The sequence below is a fragment of the Lepidothrix coronata genome, unplaced genomic scaffold, assembly GCF_001604755.1.
Source record: "Lepidothrix coronata isolate B3197 unplaced genomic scaffold, Lepidothrix_coronata-1.0 Scaffold0, whole genome shotgun sequence".
In the NCBI taxonomy this organism is placed as follows: Eukaryota; Metazoa; Chordata; class Aves; order Passeriformes; family Pipridae; genus Lepidothrix; species Lepidothrix coronata.
This window is the reverse complement of record NW_016690180.1, coordinates 6116001-6132817: the sequence shown is the minus strand read 5'-3', so window position 1 is coordinate 6132817 and position 16817 is coordinate 6116001. Positions and strand designations below refer to the sequence as shown.

The 16817-nt window shown below is 38.7% G+C and overlaps 1 protein-coding gene across 3 annotated transcripts; it reads right to left on the bottom strand.

Moving 5' to 3' along the window:
* Positions 1-786: 786 nt before the first annotated feature.
* Positions 787-16512, bottom strand: NMU (neuromedin U). Of its 3 annotated transcripts, XM_017834877.1 has the most exons (10): positions 16232-16512; positions 13011-13069; positions 9661-9708; positions 9503-9562; positions 8067-8096; positions 7910-7960; positions 5871-5945; positions 3683-3736; positions 2292-2331; positions 787-1063 (listed from the first exon to the last, which is right to left on the bottom strand). In XM_017834877.1, the coding sequence occupies exons 1-9, from the start codon at positions 16371-16373 to the stop codon at positions 2296-2298; spliced, it is 555 nt and encodes a 184-aa protein (XP_017690366.1). In that variant the 5' UTR covers positions 16374-16512; the 3' UTR covers positions 787-1063; positions 2292-2295. The 3 variants fall into 3 exon arrangements, with proteins under 3 accessions (XP_017690366.1, XP_017691168.1, XP_017691991.1); XM_017835679.1 differs by lacking the exon at positions 5871-5945; XM_017836502.1 differs by lacking the exons at positions 9503-9562; positions 9661-9708; positions 13011-13069; positions 16232-16512 and adding an exon at positions 8486-8752 and having other exon boundaries at positions 797-1063.
* Positions 16513-16817: the final 305 nt, after the last annotated feature.

Below are 16817 nucleotides of genomic sequence, written 5' to 3'. Positions count from 1 at the left end.
TTAAAAACTTTAGTCTGCTTCTACATTGAATCACAGAATGGTTTGAGTTGGAAGGGACCATGAAGATCATCCCATTCTGAATGATTAGTTACTTTCAACATAATTACAACCTAAACATCATGCTTTAACACAACTGTGGTGTGAAAATAAACTCAGAGAGAGAAGCTGGGAAGATTGTGAGGCTGACTTGTTTTTCTTAGTAGAGTTTCTTAAAGTCTACATTGAAAGCAGTTGAATTTTCAAGTGAATCCTAATCCCAGTTGCAATTAAATCTTCTTCTGAATGAGAACCAGAGTGCATCTGTGTCCTTAACAGCTAAAAAAATGATGCCATTATATTTTGGTTGAATTAAAGTCAAGATATTTCTTCAAAACATACAACTTATTCATGTTTGTTTTATTAAGGGAATAGAGAATCTCATCTTTTTTTCCAGCCAGTGAAACATTGTTAACCTTAAAGCTTATTGGGGATTGTAAAACTCCTTTATCATCAATATAATTCCATAGTTCACTTGCAGAGTACTGAACTTGACCCCGCAGACTGCCACAAGTCCATAGACTACAGCAAAGGAAGTACAGGGGGAGAAAACATCATCTTGAATATCAAACTACACTTTCTTTGGCCTGTCTAGATAAGCTATGATTTTAAAGACTGCACAAATCACATATTTGGAAAAAAAAATCAATTTTTTTGTATTTGTGTTGCAAACATTCTTATTCAAACAACTCTCTAGCTGAGTGCTTTTATTTAGAAAGGAAAAATTATTTACTTAAGAGTGTTGGTAGAGGAAATGTCTGTTGCATGCACACACTGACTTTTTACAGCTGAATTACATGTGGTTGTAAACATCATAACACTAGGAAACAAATAATTTTAATATGCTTTTAATATAATCAAGAAAGTAAAGAAACTTTTGAATCCTAAACAGAATCTAGTTTAAGAACATTTACATTCATTTGATTTTTAATTGTACATTAGTAACGAATAATTTTTGTAAGGAAAAGAGTATGTCCATGTACTCAGCATTCCTGCAGTATTAGCTCTAGGTGAGGAATCTAAAATCCTGAAAAATAAGAAAAAGCATTAGCTGTTGATTTAACACTAAGTATTTAAAATATGATAGAGGTATAAAATACATTAGAAAACAAAGCATTATAACATTGGTCACTGATCTGTAAACACTGATTGGTGTTTACAGAGCCACTGTGCTGTCTACCCTCTTATATGGATCTGAATCATGGATCATCTACCGCCACCACCTGTGACTCCTAGAACGCTTCCATCAACGCTGCCTCCGTACAATCCTAAGCATCCACTGGTCAGATTATGTGACCAATACATCTGTTCTAGAACAAGCATCGAGGTCATGTTGCTGAGAACACATCTGTGCTGGGCAGGGCACGTCTCCAGGATGAAGGACCACTGCCTCCCTAAGATCTTGCTTTATGGGGAACTTGCCATCCGCTACTGCGTGAGAGGAGCCCGAAGAGAAGATACAAGGACTCCCTGAAACAACATCTCAGCCTTGGCCGTATTGATCAACATAACTGGTCTACTCTGGCCTCCAATCAGGAGGCCTGGAGACACACCATCTATAATGCTGCTGATGCCTTTGAGAAAGCACGCAGGATCACCCTTAAGGAGAAAAGACAGCGCAGAAAGAATCGTGCCTTGCAGAATATACCACCTAAGGAGTCTTTCTGCTGTGCCTTTTGCAACCGATCATGCCTATCTCGTACTGGCCTTTTTAGCCACCAGCGCGCTTGTAACAAACGTGGGTAGAGCCCTTCCCAAATCTTCGTTCGTGAAGCCTGGCCATGATGATGATGATATTGGTATTCTTTTTTATATCTCTCAAAATAGTTGAATGCTTTGAAATTAAACCCTGAAGTCTTTACTTAGTTTCAGTGTGAGTTTTATGTCTTTAAGATTAGGGGATTACCTCAAGGATGTCAGTTTACTTCTCAGTATGTATGTGACAGGTAGTTGGATCAGTTCTTTCTTACATATACTTATCATCATCAGTAACTTTCCAAACTGTTTACAGTTCTTGCTGCCTGAAACGCCTCTGTGTTTTCTGTTCTAGGAACTGAGTAGCTACAGTTTCTATTCACTTCTTCTGAAAATCAGTGTATTTAACACATCCGAGAGAAGTTTGTGGGTGGAAATCTAAGTTGACCCCACAGTTAAAAGCTTTCTGAGACTACTTTTCAACATAAATGTGGTGGTCTATATGTATAAAAATAAACTAATTTACATGTAAATCATGATTAAAAGTATTAAATAAATACCTCCTTAGCGAAAATCCACTGATCTCCTTCCATTACGTGGCTGAAAGAGAAATATTCAATAAGCGCTTTATAAAACTGACAGGATTTAGTAACAAAGCCCAGACAACTTAGTGTGTATAGAAGTTGGCAAACTTCTCAGCTCTGTCAATGTGATCATCATCGAAGATACACCTGAGATAAGTTATTGTTTAAACTATATCTATCTCCGGAGGAGAATTATACAGTAAAATTTACTGCATATAGATTGAAGAATGAATTATACCTATTTTGTATGATTTTATAACTGGGAGAAAGCCATAAGAAGTCATTCTAGGAGATCATTATCCCTTATTCTTTTTTGCATTTTCTTAAAATGTGCTGATTGTTGTTATTATAACATTATAAGTGTATGTTTCTATTAACAAACAACTGTATGTCACTTTTTGGTTTTAGACTGTGTTCTTTAGCATAGGCAAAGACCTCCATTTTCACTATGGTCATTTTCAGAAATATTTTGCACTACTGAGGGACTCGATACAATTTCTACTAAAGCTGATAAAAAATTTCTTACTGAGCTTTATAAGGATTTGCCTTTTACACTGGAAGCTTGAATGCACCAATATTAGTATTACTCAAAACTTTGGCCTGTCTTAACAACTATAAAGATTCAAGCCTGATACATAAGAGATAAAAATTTGTGCTCTTTTCATTAGAATCATAGAATCACTTAGGTTGCAAAAAAGACCTCTAATATCATTGAGTCCAACCCTAGCTCCATTCTTTTTAAAGCCATTAGCCACTTTCTCATTTAAGTAGAAAGAAATAGTAATCAAAATCAAGGGAACTATTATTAAGTCTGACTTGCCATCTTCTCAGTTTTGTCAAAATGAAGTAAAAAGGCAACATGGCATAAAAGATGAACACAATAGATTCAGTCTCATGAGAATTTCTGTATTTAATGTCTCACCTTACTGGTCAATATGTAAGGAAAACGTCAAGGTCAGGCCTAATAGCTGTTTTAATACAGTGTGTAAGCATGGCACTGTATTTATATCATATGCAAATGCACCATGTTGAACAACACTTTAGAAAGATTGTCCAAGATTGTCATATTTTCTAGAACTTTCTCTGAAAATTAAATACATAATGACCAATAACTTCTTAAGGTATAGCATGGTATCATGTATACACAAACCTAAAACTATTTTTAAAAATTCCTATTATGCCTTTATTTTAATCCAAGAAAAAGTCTGAAACAGATCTTAAGTAGTCCTATACAGTGTAATGCTTTTCCTGAAAAAAGTTTCCTCAGTCACAGCAATTTTTCTGTAATTCAGTGGTTTCTCTACCTTTTTTTTTTTTTTTTGGTAGCTCATCACAAAATGAAAAGAAAAAAGTCAAACAAACCATACCCTGTAGAAGAAGTAGCCTCTGCTTTGAATCCCTCCAGGTCCTTGAAGTTCCTCCTGGAAAAAAAGTATTTCAAATTATATCTACTGCTGTAGATTAATACATATAGACAGGTAGTTTATGTGCATTTTAAAAGTATTTCTTCAGTACTACGACACAGTCTTGCCCCTTAAGGAATGCTTTATGTGCATTTTTCCATGTCAGTAACAAGAAGTTCATGTTGTCATGTAGAAACAGCAGAAAACATATGAATGGGGGCCAAATTCCACCTGAAGTTTTAGCTCAGCTCAGATTGCTTTAGAATGGTACTAGAAATGATGAGCAGCCTTTGCCTTTGACTTTCCAGGTTTCATTACCCAGACACAGCCACAGTGTCTTCATGGTGGTGGAGTCTCTACAGATAGAGCTGGCTTTTGCATCTTGCAGAAGGACAAGAGTGTAAAGTTTAAATATCAGAAATACTTGGGATCCTCCCAAGAATGAGACCCCAGACTGTTCCCAGAGGTGTACCATTTCACACATCAACTCCTTCACACATTAACTCCCAAAGACCACTGCTTATGATATCCTATCCTGTCTGTGCTGCACACATGGAGGAACAACTCTCTAGTGATCCATACAGCAAGGAGGGTAACAAATGATGGAAGAAAATAGAAATTCCATTTATATGTAACAAGTACAAGGAATGAAGTACCAGTTGCTTTAATGAGACCTTCACAATTAGAGAACACCTAAGCTTAATTACAGTATTTTATTTGCTTCTGGTATCAGATACAAACGATGTGCCTGTCCTGCAGGTGGGGAGACAGGCCAATTGAGAAACAAAATAGTTCAAACCTTATGCTTACCAGAACACAAAATTTAGATGGCATTTATTCAGCAATGGTGGTATTTCTCAATTAAAAACTGGAGTCATATGTTCTCTCATATGATACCCAAATATCATAACCTGAGGTGTCATAGAAAGAAATCACTTTTATTATAAAGCTGTGAGAAATGTGTGAAACAGGATGACTCCCATCATTTTCAAACAAAGGAGTAGATTCAGTCCAGGGAAGCTTTCAAAGGAAGTAGGGTTTAAACTATACATAATTTTTGAGTCTTGATTTTAATTCTGACTTCAGTTTACCAGCTATAGCATTATACTCAGTTCCTTGCTGTGTGTAAAAATCTGTATGATTTTTATTTATATTGTCCATCTCATTCCAGCATTAACAGGGTTTGAAATACCCATCTTGGATTTATAATCTGTTCACTACTTCACTACTATTGTTTTTTTATATTCCAAAAGGATAAAAATTTTTCTGTCAATGGAGCCTTGTCCATTGCCATTGGAGTGTCTAACAGTATTTATATGTCATTCTTTTTCTACTTTTTCTATTCAAAATTGAAAATGGAAACAAAATAGACAGCTGTTGCAAGTTTAGGAAATTATCTAGAACATGAAAAGAATGAAGAGTACAATTACTCATGAGGAATTGTGATTTACGTTAATATATCATTCTCTGCTTACAGCCAGACACCTCTTAAACAAGTTTACATAGTGCTCCTGTTTGATTTCATGACAGAAGTTTAGTATCAGAAAACAATTGAAGCTAAAAATCGGTCATTGTTGTAACACTTTCCTTTTAAACTTCCAAGGGTTTGGAAATGTTAAAAAATAAATACATGCTGTAGTATATATGTACACAGAAATATATGTATTCATGAAGATGTATGATTATTTGGGTTTTTATCTTAAAGCCTGCCCTCTAGAAGGTATCTTGCTCAGTCTCATAGATTGACTTGCCAGCAAAATGCTTGTCTCTTCTTTTTAGATCATATTCTATCAGGCAAGATGTATGTCAAGAGAAATCAAATCTGTGACAAAATCTTGTGTTGGTCCAAACTGGGAAGAATGAATTCAATAAGCAGGTTTCCTCCTTCACCCATCCACCTTTATAATTCCTCATCTAGTCAGGGAGAGAGGTGTAGTATGTTTATGTACATACAGCAGGTTCTGGTTTTCTTCCCAATATGAGGGGACAAAATGTCAGCAGCAAGATAACCCTTCCTGAAACACACTCCATGACACCAGTCAGGTAGTCCAATCAAAATATATGAGCAGAAAGGTCTACAACAACATTTTTAGAAGAGCTAATGAATAACAAAGTGTGAGAGCACAAGCAGGCAGAATTTAAGTTTACATACGTCCACTTTGTATCTCTTCAGTCTTCTCTCATTAAGCTGAGGAACGAGTTGCAGTAAAGGATGCAGGACAGACGACTGAGAGGACATGAACACAGACACATGAACAATAATGAAATTGGGACTTGATGCAAAAAAAGTCTCTTCCCACAGTATTGGCTTATGGACCAAATATGCACCAAAAAAGGACCGAAGATGTTAATTGAGAAACGTTTTTTAACATTTTGACTTGACAACAAACAGGTACAAACATTTATACTATGGATGTGACTCACAAAGTGATGGAGGGAAAAGCCATGCATCCTCACCTTTACTAATTGAAAGTTCAGAACCATTTTCATACTACTGCAACTATTCAGACTTTGATCAGTCTTAGGAGTGGTATAGAGAGTATTTCCATACAGTATTTCTATTAACACTTCTATGATTATCTATTATGGAAATTAGCAGCTTCAACTTAAATGGCAGCAAGAAAAATTATTCGTTTTTTGCTAGAGAACAGTGCACAGGAGGGATACCTTCTCAAGTGACACTTGTAACCATAGAACTGGTTACTATATCTAAGCTCCAATCATGAAATAACTTGTGTTCACAAGACTTTAAGCCTGGAGACAGCCTGGTTAAGCACAGTGGCATTGTGTGCAGCCTAAGTGCCCACCCTGGCAAAACACAACCATGTGGGCTTGTGGAGAGGTCCACAGTGAGAAATAAAGTAGAAAAACCCATGTTCCTTTAACTAATTTAGACCTTCAACTCATATAAACGTAATTTTTAAAAAAATGCATTTTTGATACAATACTTCTTAGAAAGTAATGCAATGAAAAGAATTGTAATATATGGAGTAACCGGTTACCAAAGTGCTACTGTACTTAATAGATAAAATAATAAGCTTGCCTATTTGGAGCCAATTTTGCATTGGTCTGCCTAAGGTAGGCAATATGGCATCATAGCATCTAAAAAAAGTAGAAGTCTGATGTGAATGAAGGAATTTAAAGATATCCCAGCTGGTCACTTCAGCTCTGTCTTGTAGCCAGTGGATAGAGGTTATAAAGCTAAGGAATGATGGATCCCACCTAAGTTAGTATCTCCGAGAACTGGACTAGAAAATAGTCAACTGAATAGCTAAACCAAAAGTGAGAAAGCAGTAATCTCTGGGAGCAGCAGCAAAGGTATTCAGGATAGTGATGAAGTGGGATGCAGTAACCCTTTAAGCAGGAGAAGCAGCAGAACTAGCTCATTTCACTGTGCCTTGATTACTGTTAAAGCCTCCAAAGCATCTCTATCATGAAAACACTGACCACAATATCAGCAATATCACTTTCTAGGAAATACACTACATATTTCTGAAGAAATGTAATGAACAAAGCAGAAAAGGACACAAAGATGTAAGAATGATTGGTAAGAAACAAGAAAATATGAATATGTTTAGCTTTCTCAAAATCCTATGGTGCATAGATGCAAAGTATGTTTGCACTTTAAAAGCAAGAATGGATCACACATAGTTGAATTGTTGGTTTATGACAATACTTTTATAGCAACAATACTTGATTATGTTTTAAATCATATTTTTCATTCAAAATACAATCCAAAGTTTGAGTAAGGGAAATACTATTTTGCCTGCTACATAATTATAACATGTGCAAATGAATTCATGCAGTTTAATTAATAATTAACAAAAATGTATTAAGAGTTCTTAATAGTTATGGTCATATTCTCAGCTCCTGTAAGTCCACATTGTTTCACTGCATATGCTATGTTCCAATAGCAGAAAAAGCATTTCACCTCATTCTTAAAATTTGAAACTACAAGATTAAGATTCAGTTGGGATTCCACAAATGTTTGATCAGGTTTGTTAGGGTATGGGGTTTTTTCCACACCTGTAAGTATTGATGATCCCCTCCCACGTTATTAAAACACATTCTGTATCTTAAACATGCAATTCCCAGTCCCGAGCTTTCTATACAGTTGGAGACACTACTGCAAAAAGGAACATTGCTTTGGTTTTATATACAAGCACACGTGTACTCACAAGGAGTACTTACCACGATGTCTGAGTTGCCCGAGTCATGAGTCTTAGAATAATGAAATAAGAACTGTTCAAAAAAATTAAAAATGGAAGTTTACTACAAAACAGGGCAAGGGTGTTATGATCTTCTTGCCAATTTTAGTGTGACCGTAAAACATACATAGACATCTTACCCTTTTGGTGTTGTCTTTTTCATCTAAACCCTGTGGGAATAATTGGTAGAGAGGCTTTTATTTATTAAAATAAAAACAGCAATGGACAATTTTGATTACATCATAAACTTTTCAGTACTGGATTGTGTCATAGGTTTATTTGTTCCAAAAATCCAAGCGGAAAATTTTCCTTTCCCCTGTCACGCTGTAAAAGAAGGTGTTGAACAATGGAGGGGGAAGGGGTGATTGACTATACAGAAGAACTAGCTGGCAGACCTGCATTCCAGGCTGATAGCATTCTCTAAGGCTGGAGGGGGTGTATGGGGGAGCAGTTTTTCTCCCCTCCTCTCTTTGGAAAGAGACACTTCACTTTCTGCCTTCACAGAGGCAAGCGGTGTGTGTGTGTGTTGGACAAGCTCAGAGGCTGTTTTGCTCTCGACCTGGTCATCTGGTTGCTCTCCGGCCTCTGCTTGCCTGCACACTGCCCTGTCCCCAGCCCAAATCTGCTCAGAATTCATTGGAGAGTTTGTGCTCATCGATGAAAAAAGGGGAGCCCCGACCACAGCCAGCCGCAGACAGCGTGAGTTTAGTGTGAAGGAACCCGCCCTTCTTTCCCCCGTTCCCCTTCCCCTCCTCGGTGTGTGGGGGGAAAGCTCCATTTTCCGGGTTCTGCGCCGGAGCCCAACAGCGCCCCCTGCCGGCCAACACCGAGCACTGCAGGCTCTGCTCCGCCAGAGATCCAACAGCGCTGCTGCCAACCGGGATTAGAATCGCACCAGAGGACAGAGAAGTATCAAACTGTTTCCTTTCTGGAGGGGACTTTTAGGTACAGGATTATTGTTTATCTGCTTTTGTGTTCTTTTGTTGGTTTTGCCTGTGTACATGTATCCTTTAATAAAGGTTTGTTATTTCTTATTTTTTCTGTATTTCCTTGATTGGAGCCTCTTAATTTTGGATTTACAATTGCTGAGAGAGGGGAGTTTGGTCTACCTCATAACTCATCCTCCTTAGCAAAACACTTCATTCTCCTTAAACTGAGACAGATTGGAACATCATTCTTCCTTGACATATTATATGTCCTTGTTTATTAATGAAACTAATCTTTTCAAACTCTGTAGACAGCATTGATCACTCTGCCCTAGAAGAGGCAGATGTACATCCCTAGACCCTAAGCAAATCTCTTCCTTCCCTGAGAGCTCATAATTTTTCTTATCTAGAGCAATAAAAACACCAAAAACCTTGTATCCAACCTGGAGATTATTTTCCAAACATTAATGTCTCCCTCTTATCTTTAATAGGTGTTGGATGCTGACACATAGCATTCCAGAGCAAAACCTGATAGTATTACTTCCAGTGCTAAGTGACATTTCAGATACTGGGTCCTCAGAATTCATTCTAGACAATGGCACAGTGAGATCAGACTTCAGAAATGCTGAGTAATCTTTTGTGTGTTTTACCTGTGGTTTTGGGAGAAATCCCATGACCAAAAAACAAAGTTCTTCCAGTGTGCTGGACACCTAATGCAAAGAAAACATGAAATTAGGTATCACACTTTCAATTCTACTATGTATAACAAATAGTAAGACAAGTATAAAGTAACCTTTGTCTGACTCACCTGAGGCTCAGAATTTGTGGACAGGTAGGCAGAACATGCATCATCTATCTGTAAAAGTTCACACAGTCTTTTTTTAAGAAGTCAGATTAATAAAAAGAAGTGAAATACATATATTTTCATAAACAGTTCAGTACAGCTAAAGGCATGGCAAGCTTGTCTACTGCCAGACATCCTTATAGGTCCAACCATTAAATACTTTGCATTCAAAGGGGGTAAAAGGCCTTAACCACATAACTAAACCTCAACTTATACTTGTTTGATTGAACAAACATAAATATCTATGTCCTTTATTCTCTTGACTGTAAGCTGTAGAGGGGTTGGAACTAGATGATCTTTAAGGTCCCTTCCAACCCAAACCATCGTGTGTTGCATTCAGTTCAAAACAAATGTCCATTTAGCTCTACAACTTATCTCCATAAATGGCCAAATGTCAACACCTGGGAAAAGCCTAAGACAAGATCAGTGGTAAAGAAAAGCTCATGCTCTTCAACCACCAGCAATTTGTAATGCAAGCACTTTGAGTTGGAAGCAGGTCTTTGCAATAAAGGTCCATGAACCTCTGTGCCACGAATTTGACCAATGTCTCTCTGATCTACATTATACTTTCAGCATCCACAGTGTCCCGTGCCAACAGTTACCTAAACATTTTGTGAAATACTACTATTGTTTGTCTTCCTCAGTCTTTTCAAACCTATCTTCATTCAATGCTGCCATAATCTTGTCTTGGAAAAAGTACTGCGTAAGTGATTCCTAGCCACCCTCTCCCTATTGTTCATAACCTTGTATTAATTACATCTTCCTTCTTTTCTGAGATGAAAGAATCCCATAATACTGAATAATTTTTAGTGGAGTTAATATTAGAGAAGGGATAAGAAATGGAATAAAGGGTATTTGAATTCACGGAGGTAATTTTGCCAGTGCTGAAGGCTCAAAGTATTCTGTAAGGAAAAGAGAGGATCTCTGGCACTCATTATTAAACAGTTGCACAGTTTAATAATGATGGAAAAAAGCCGGTTAAATTTTTATTATATAACCTTAAAGTTGTATGAATAGTAACCTCCTTCAGTATGTGCTACTTTTTTTGATAATATTTGATAATGTTAGATGCCAAAAATCTTGGCTGATTATCTTGTTCAAAGACTGCACAAAAAACCATAAGTTTATTTGGTTTATTTTAAATAGAGTAGACAATGCAATTGTTCTTACAATTTTATTATAGCTAAAAAGCCCTGAACGGCACTCTTTAGCAATGAGAGCACTAAAAGAAAAAAGCAATAAAAAAAATATAATGCATATCTGAGTACCTCAAGATGAGATGATTCATTTCTCTAGAGACAATCTACGAGAAAGCATTAGCAGATATAGTGGGAAAACTAACAGCTCACAGAATTCCCTTTTCAAATAGGCTTTGTTGGTAACACATCCTTTCCATTCTCTTTTCCCTTCAACTTTCCTATGTTTGTCTCTGGGTGTGTTAGTTCAGCTTCACTACTTTCAGAGTAAGAAAACATAGAGGGAGAAACCAGTCAATGAGATAAAACTAAGCTGAAGTCATTTGGAAGCCTATGTTAAAAGAAGTCTGTTTCTTAGCAAAAGATTGTTTGTGTTTATTTGTTTATTTGTTTATTTGCTTGACTCAGAACTACCATATTTCAGTAGCAGAACAAGCCAGAGACTGTGTTCGACACAATATAAGGCAAGGTATCTCTCAGGTAAAACTTTCATGGACAAATCAAGGGTTAAGGAAAAGCCAGAGTTTCTGTTAATTCCTTTATTAAAAAAAAAAATAATAGTTTCTATCTTTGATGCATCTTCTCTGTAGTTTTCTCCCCTATTTCAGAAATGTGGATTTAAGGCAGGGGATTACAAGTTATTTGGATTTGGTTAAATAACATAAAGAAACAAAAGGAACTGAGAGACAAGTAAAGAAACAAAATACTTAGTTAGAAAGTTCTCATATTTATAAACTCAGAGTCATTCCTGGAAAATACTTGATTTATTTAAAGGCAGGTCTTCTCCTGAATGATCCACTAGTAAAGTAGCAAACAGGGAAGAATGATTATTTTCACTTTGAGAAACTCCAGTGAACTAGTATGAGTGTGTAGTCAGTTGACTGAGAACATATAGCTATGTATCTAATTCTTTCTCCTTAGACCCTTTCCAGTCCTGCATAATTCTTGCTACAATGGTAACTTTTATATTGCTTCTATTATATAATTTTATAGAATTTAGTATCTTATGTCTACCATTTTCTTCACTGAAATCAACAGGAACTTTGCTTTGTTTCCAGTCACCACAGGGACAAATCCTGTGTTACAGCTAGCAAATCTTATCAAGAAATGCAGAAATGTACAAAACAGCATTTTTAATCCAGAATGAAATAATTGATTTTCAAAAACTCCTTATAGTTATCAGGATCTTACTTCCCAAGAGACCATTTTTCCCCAGGAGATAAATATCACTACAGCTCATTCAAGTGCCAATATGTTGGATTTTGAGTCAGTACTTCCAATATGAACTATGGGGAGATGACAGCAAGGGTAATGCCTCCTGTAATGGTCTCAATAGGAAGAAATTTACTCTCTGCATCAGCAGCCCTGATGAGTCACTTGCTTTCTAATGTTATCAAAAGCTACTAAATTAAATGTCAACACAATAATTGAAGGTTACAGCAACACCAGGGCATGCAAGTTGCAGGCTAAACCCTCTCCACATGTTATGCCCTGCCACTCCATCTGTTCCAAAAGGGCACAGAAGAGCCTGTATTAACATATATGTCACATCTCAGAGTCAAAACAAATGTTCATTTCAGAGATTAGAGTGGAAGTTATGATGCCAACTGTTAGCAAAATGTTAGAGCGGCTAATTGGCACAGTATATTATCTTTTACCTTTACCTAGTAAATTAAGAGGTTAGGATAGGATTAAATAGTGCCCCAGTCCTGTGTGCAGAACAGAAGATGAAAGAGGTAAGACCAGGTGAGTTGAAACAATTCCTGCATATAACATACAAAACTACCAGGCAGGACCATGTGTTTCTTCCAGGAACAGTGGCTGCCTGGTCACTGACAGTTAAGTGACAACTGTTATCAAACATAGCTCTCCATTGAGACAAGACAGTCTTTTCTCAGAATGATATCTCAACACTCAGACCCAACATCCTCTTGAAGCAACTGCTAAGAATCTCTGGAAAATCAGGTATTTCACCTCTTGGCTGATGCCAAGATAGGAGACACACAGGACTGGAAGAAAATGAACCTGAACTCCACGCAAAAGAAATAGTGAGGTGTGACTGTAGCAAAGATGGGCACAGAAGAAACAGGAGTATACCACATGGTAGATGATGCTTACCTCTTTCCAAAGCTGCAAATCCTCATCTGACTCAAATGCTTGAGATGGCATCGGTGCACCTGGAAGCATAAACTGTGCTTACCAATGCTGTCCAGTAAAAGGTCATTTGTGTAAGTATCCTGTGTCAGAGATTTAAATAAAAACTCTGAACATGCTAGGATACCTAACACACTTACTAACTGCAAAGTCTGAGAGCTGCACAATCCAAGGAAGTCTGCTGTCCTGAGTGTTTTGGGATTTGTCCAGTAGTTTCTGCCTGCTGTATGTTAGCAACACAGCAGGATGCTTCTTCACAAGTTCACAGCAGAGACAGATGTATCTCAGTGTGTAAGTTGTTCAGGACTCACTGAGGGTCAGGCTAGCATTAGTCCCTTCTCAGTGACAAGCAGAAGGCAAGAAAATTTGCATGGCAGCCCTTGCATATTAAGACCTGCTCAGGAAAGCACGTTCCAGTGCCTACAACTTAGCGCTTTCCAAAAACTCTGCTCACCTCCAGCACATGCAACGCAAGTTGAGAATCTGGATTCTACCTCTTGCCTTCTTGTATGCTACAACTAAATAATTAAACATTGCTATGTAACATACACTTGCATACGAAGAATACCCATGACATGAACAAGGTGTTTTTGAAAAGGTGATAGACAGTACATGTATAACTGGTATTGTTTCCTCTATTTGACATATGTGATGTGAAAAAGTTTGGTCACTTAGAAGATTAAATGTGTTATTAATTGCAAAATGCTGCAGTGATGCTGTGCTTGGCTTGGGGCAGCTTTCTCCATGTCTGTCCATCCAGGCTGCAGAACTGGAAGTCATTGTACCAGAGTTCCTTCCAACTCAGTGCCCACAATATCCCCCCTTACACTGCCAGATAAAATAACAATGTTGTATTTTTAACAGCAATGTTACAGCCTCTGTAAAAAATAGAAATAAGCATCACCAAATTGTGAGTATACTAGACACCACACAAGTATATCAGTGAGGTGTTGTAACTCCCCTGGGAGGGAGACTGGTGCTGGAGAGGGTCATGCTTTATCTGTACATGCCTAGCACCACAGGAAACACTACAAAGTTATCTAATTTATCCCCATGCTCAAAGGTGCTGACCGTGAGCCATGCTTAAACTGTTTATACACTGTTCTTAAAAGACCTCAGATTAATAGAGATTTTATAACCTCCTAGGAAGTCTAAAACTATGTGTGGTCACATTTTTTTCAAGGTATTGAACTGAATTAAACAAAAAAAGAGGTGAAGGTAGACTTATCTTGAAAGGCCAGGCAAGGAGTGTGTGAATGCCCATCATGTTCGTTTGTTTTGTATGTACTCCTAATAACAATAATCACAACAGTAGTTAGTTTCAGGCATTAGCAGATGGATTTCAAAACCACATGTTGGTACTGGCACAGACTTAAGGTGACTAATTATTCTGGATGTTTGCTTTCCCTTAAAAATAAGAATTAGACAGGCTCTTAATTTCACACTATACAGAAGTGGAATATTTTTTTTAAATCTCCAAGATGTTCACATAACAAGAAAACTGCTTTCCTGTTGTTTGTTTCATTTCAAGTAAAAATGTCAAATAAAGACACTACAGTTGTCTTACTTCATTTTCTACTCTTAAATTAGTGTATTCAAATTGAGGTATTGCCTGGGACTGGTATCCTGATTGCAAAGAGTGGAACTGGGTAACACTTCAAATTAGCACACCTTCCCCATCAAACCATTGCCTGCCTGTCTCTGAACACTGTTTCTGCCATTGCCTGGTTCCCAAGGCTTTTCAGGGGGAGCAGAAGAAATCCATTCACCTGTAAGTCTTAGGGCAGCAAGAAAGAAAGCCTGAGTATTACAGCTTCCTTTTTCTCCCCCCCCCCCCAACTCCTACAGCAGAAACTTTTGGGTCAGAGGAGGGAAATTATTTCACCAGCTCTCAAGTTTTCTTAATCCTTCTCCACTTATTCAAAAACTCTTATTTCATGTATAGTCCCATCTGTTTTGTGCTCACACGTAGGACTGTGTTCCTCCAAGGGCTAAGCAGTGTCCCTTTATCACCCTGTCCAGAACAGTGCTGCAGTCCCTACAGGACTTCATTCATTTACACACATACACAAAAACACACACAGTGAAACATTAGATTATTTTGTAATATACTCAAAATAACTATAGGGGGGAAAAAAACCAAACAAGATAGAAGAGAGTGCTATTGAGAAAAGCAATCCTATTCAAAAGGCATATGGAGGAGGAAATCCTACAAAATCGACATTGCCCACAATACATTTACTCTTTTGTCCTTCAATTCTGCCAACTTTTAAAATCCCAACTTCTTTCAAAACAGTAGAATGCCAGATGCACAACCTAGACTCACATCTTACATCTTCTCATCCCTCCATTGCTCTCCCTAAACCAGCTCCTGGCAATCATTTGTGTAAGAAAAACAATTCAATACTATGCACCATTGCCCTTTGCTGCCCTCCTTTTCCTTTCCTCCCCTCTTCCACTTCTTCAGAATTTATTTTTAACATGATATTAAGTATACTGTACTTAGATTTCTTTAATTGTTGGTATTAAAAAACGCGACAAATCAGAACAAAAACTCACAATTAAAACAATCCACACACATATAATACAAACAAAATGGAAATAATCCTTGCATAGCATTTTGTGACGTTACTTCACTAGGTGTTAGTAGTTAATCTGTCTGGGGTGGGAAAATACAATAAGAAAGAGTATGGTTTGTTAAGCAGCCCATCAGTCCTTTCACAAGCACTCCCTGATACAAAAATAGCACCTTTTAGTATTTCTATTCCAATAAATATTGCTACAGGTTGGACTAAGTGACTGCCAGAGGGTCCTAAATTTTCCTGCAATTCTGTGATACATCTTTTTTCTTTTCTCACCTTTCAAATCAGAGTAAACGACATTTAAAATTAAACCGCTTTTAACAGAAGTCAATTCTCCAAGTTGCTGGAGTGCAGTTTTGGCAAGGACAGAGTAATCCCACCGGAATATGCGAAGAAACCTGTCAGACCAATCCCCGAAACTGCTCCCAGCAGCTGCGACCCTCCTGCGCATCCTTACACACACACCCCCACCCCGGGGCACCCAGGCAGCGGCTCGCTCCGCACCCTCCGCAAGGCTGGCAGGCTGTGGGGGCACCCCTCGCTCCTCAGATAATGTGCAGAGCTGGCAGAGCAGGAAGGGCTTGCGAGGGGGATGCTCCTCACCTTTGCAATAAGACATCGAGGAGGCGAGGAGGAGGAAGAGGAGGAGAAGCGGGGATCCGGGCAGAGCCGCGCCGTCCCCTGCCTTCCTCAGGCTGCGCTGGGGGGTGGCCGCGGCGGGCTGATGGTGGCAGAGGTGTCCCATGCCCGCGGAGTGCCCGGCGCCGCCGCTCTGCCAGCAGCTCTTCTGGGCATGTCCTTGCTCCCTGCCCCAACTTTTTAAATCTCCCCGACACGTGGACGAGCCCCAGCCTGGCTCGGGGAGGGCTGCCCCGCGCCCTCCGGGATCGGCCCCACTGCCGGGGCGTGACTCACCTCGCTCCGCTCCGCTCCGCCCCGGGGGTAGGTCCGCTGGGACCTCGGCTGGGGCGGTGGATGTCCCTGATTAGCACGGAGGGAAGGGGCTGGCCAGGCTCCAGGACTCTATTAAACCCCCTCCTTATTAAAATCCATGTTTTAGCCCCCCCCTCCCCGAGCCCTGGCGGGAGCCGCGGTGGCCGGCTTGAAAGGTGCTGCTTCTCCCCTGCCGTGCCCGGGCTTTCGGAGTGATGAAATGAGTGTGGCAAAGGGGACAGTTCAGGCACTGTCC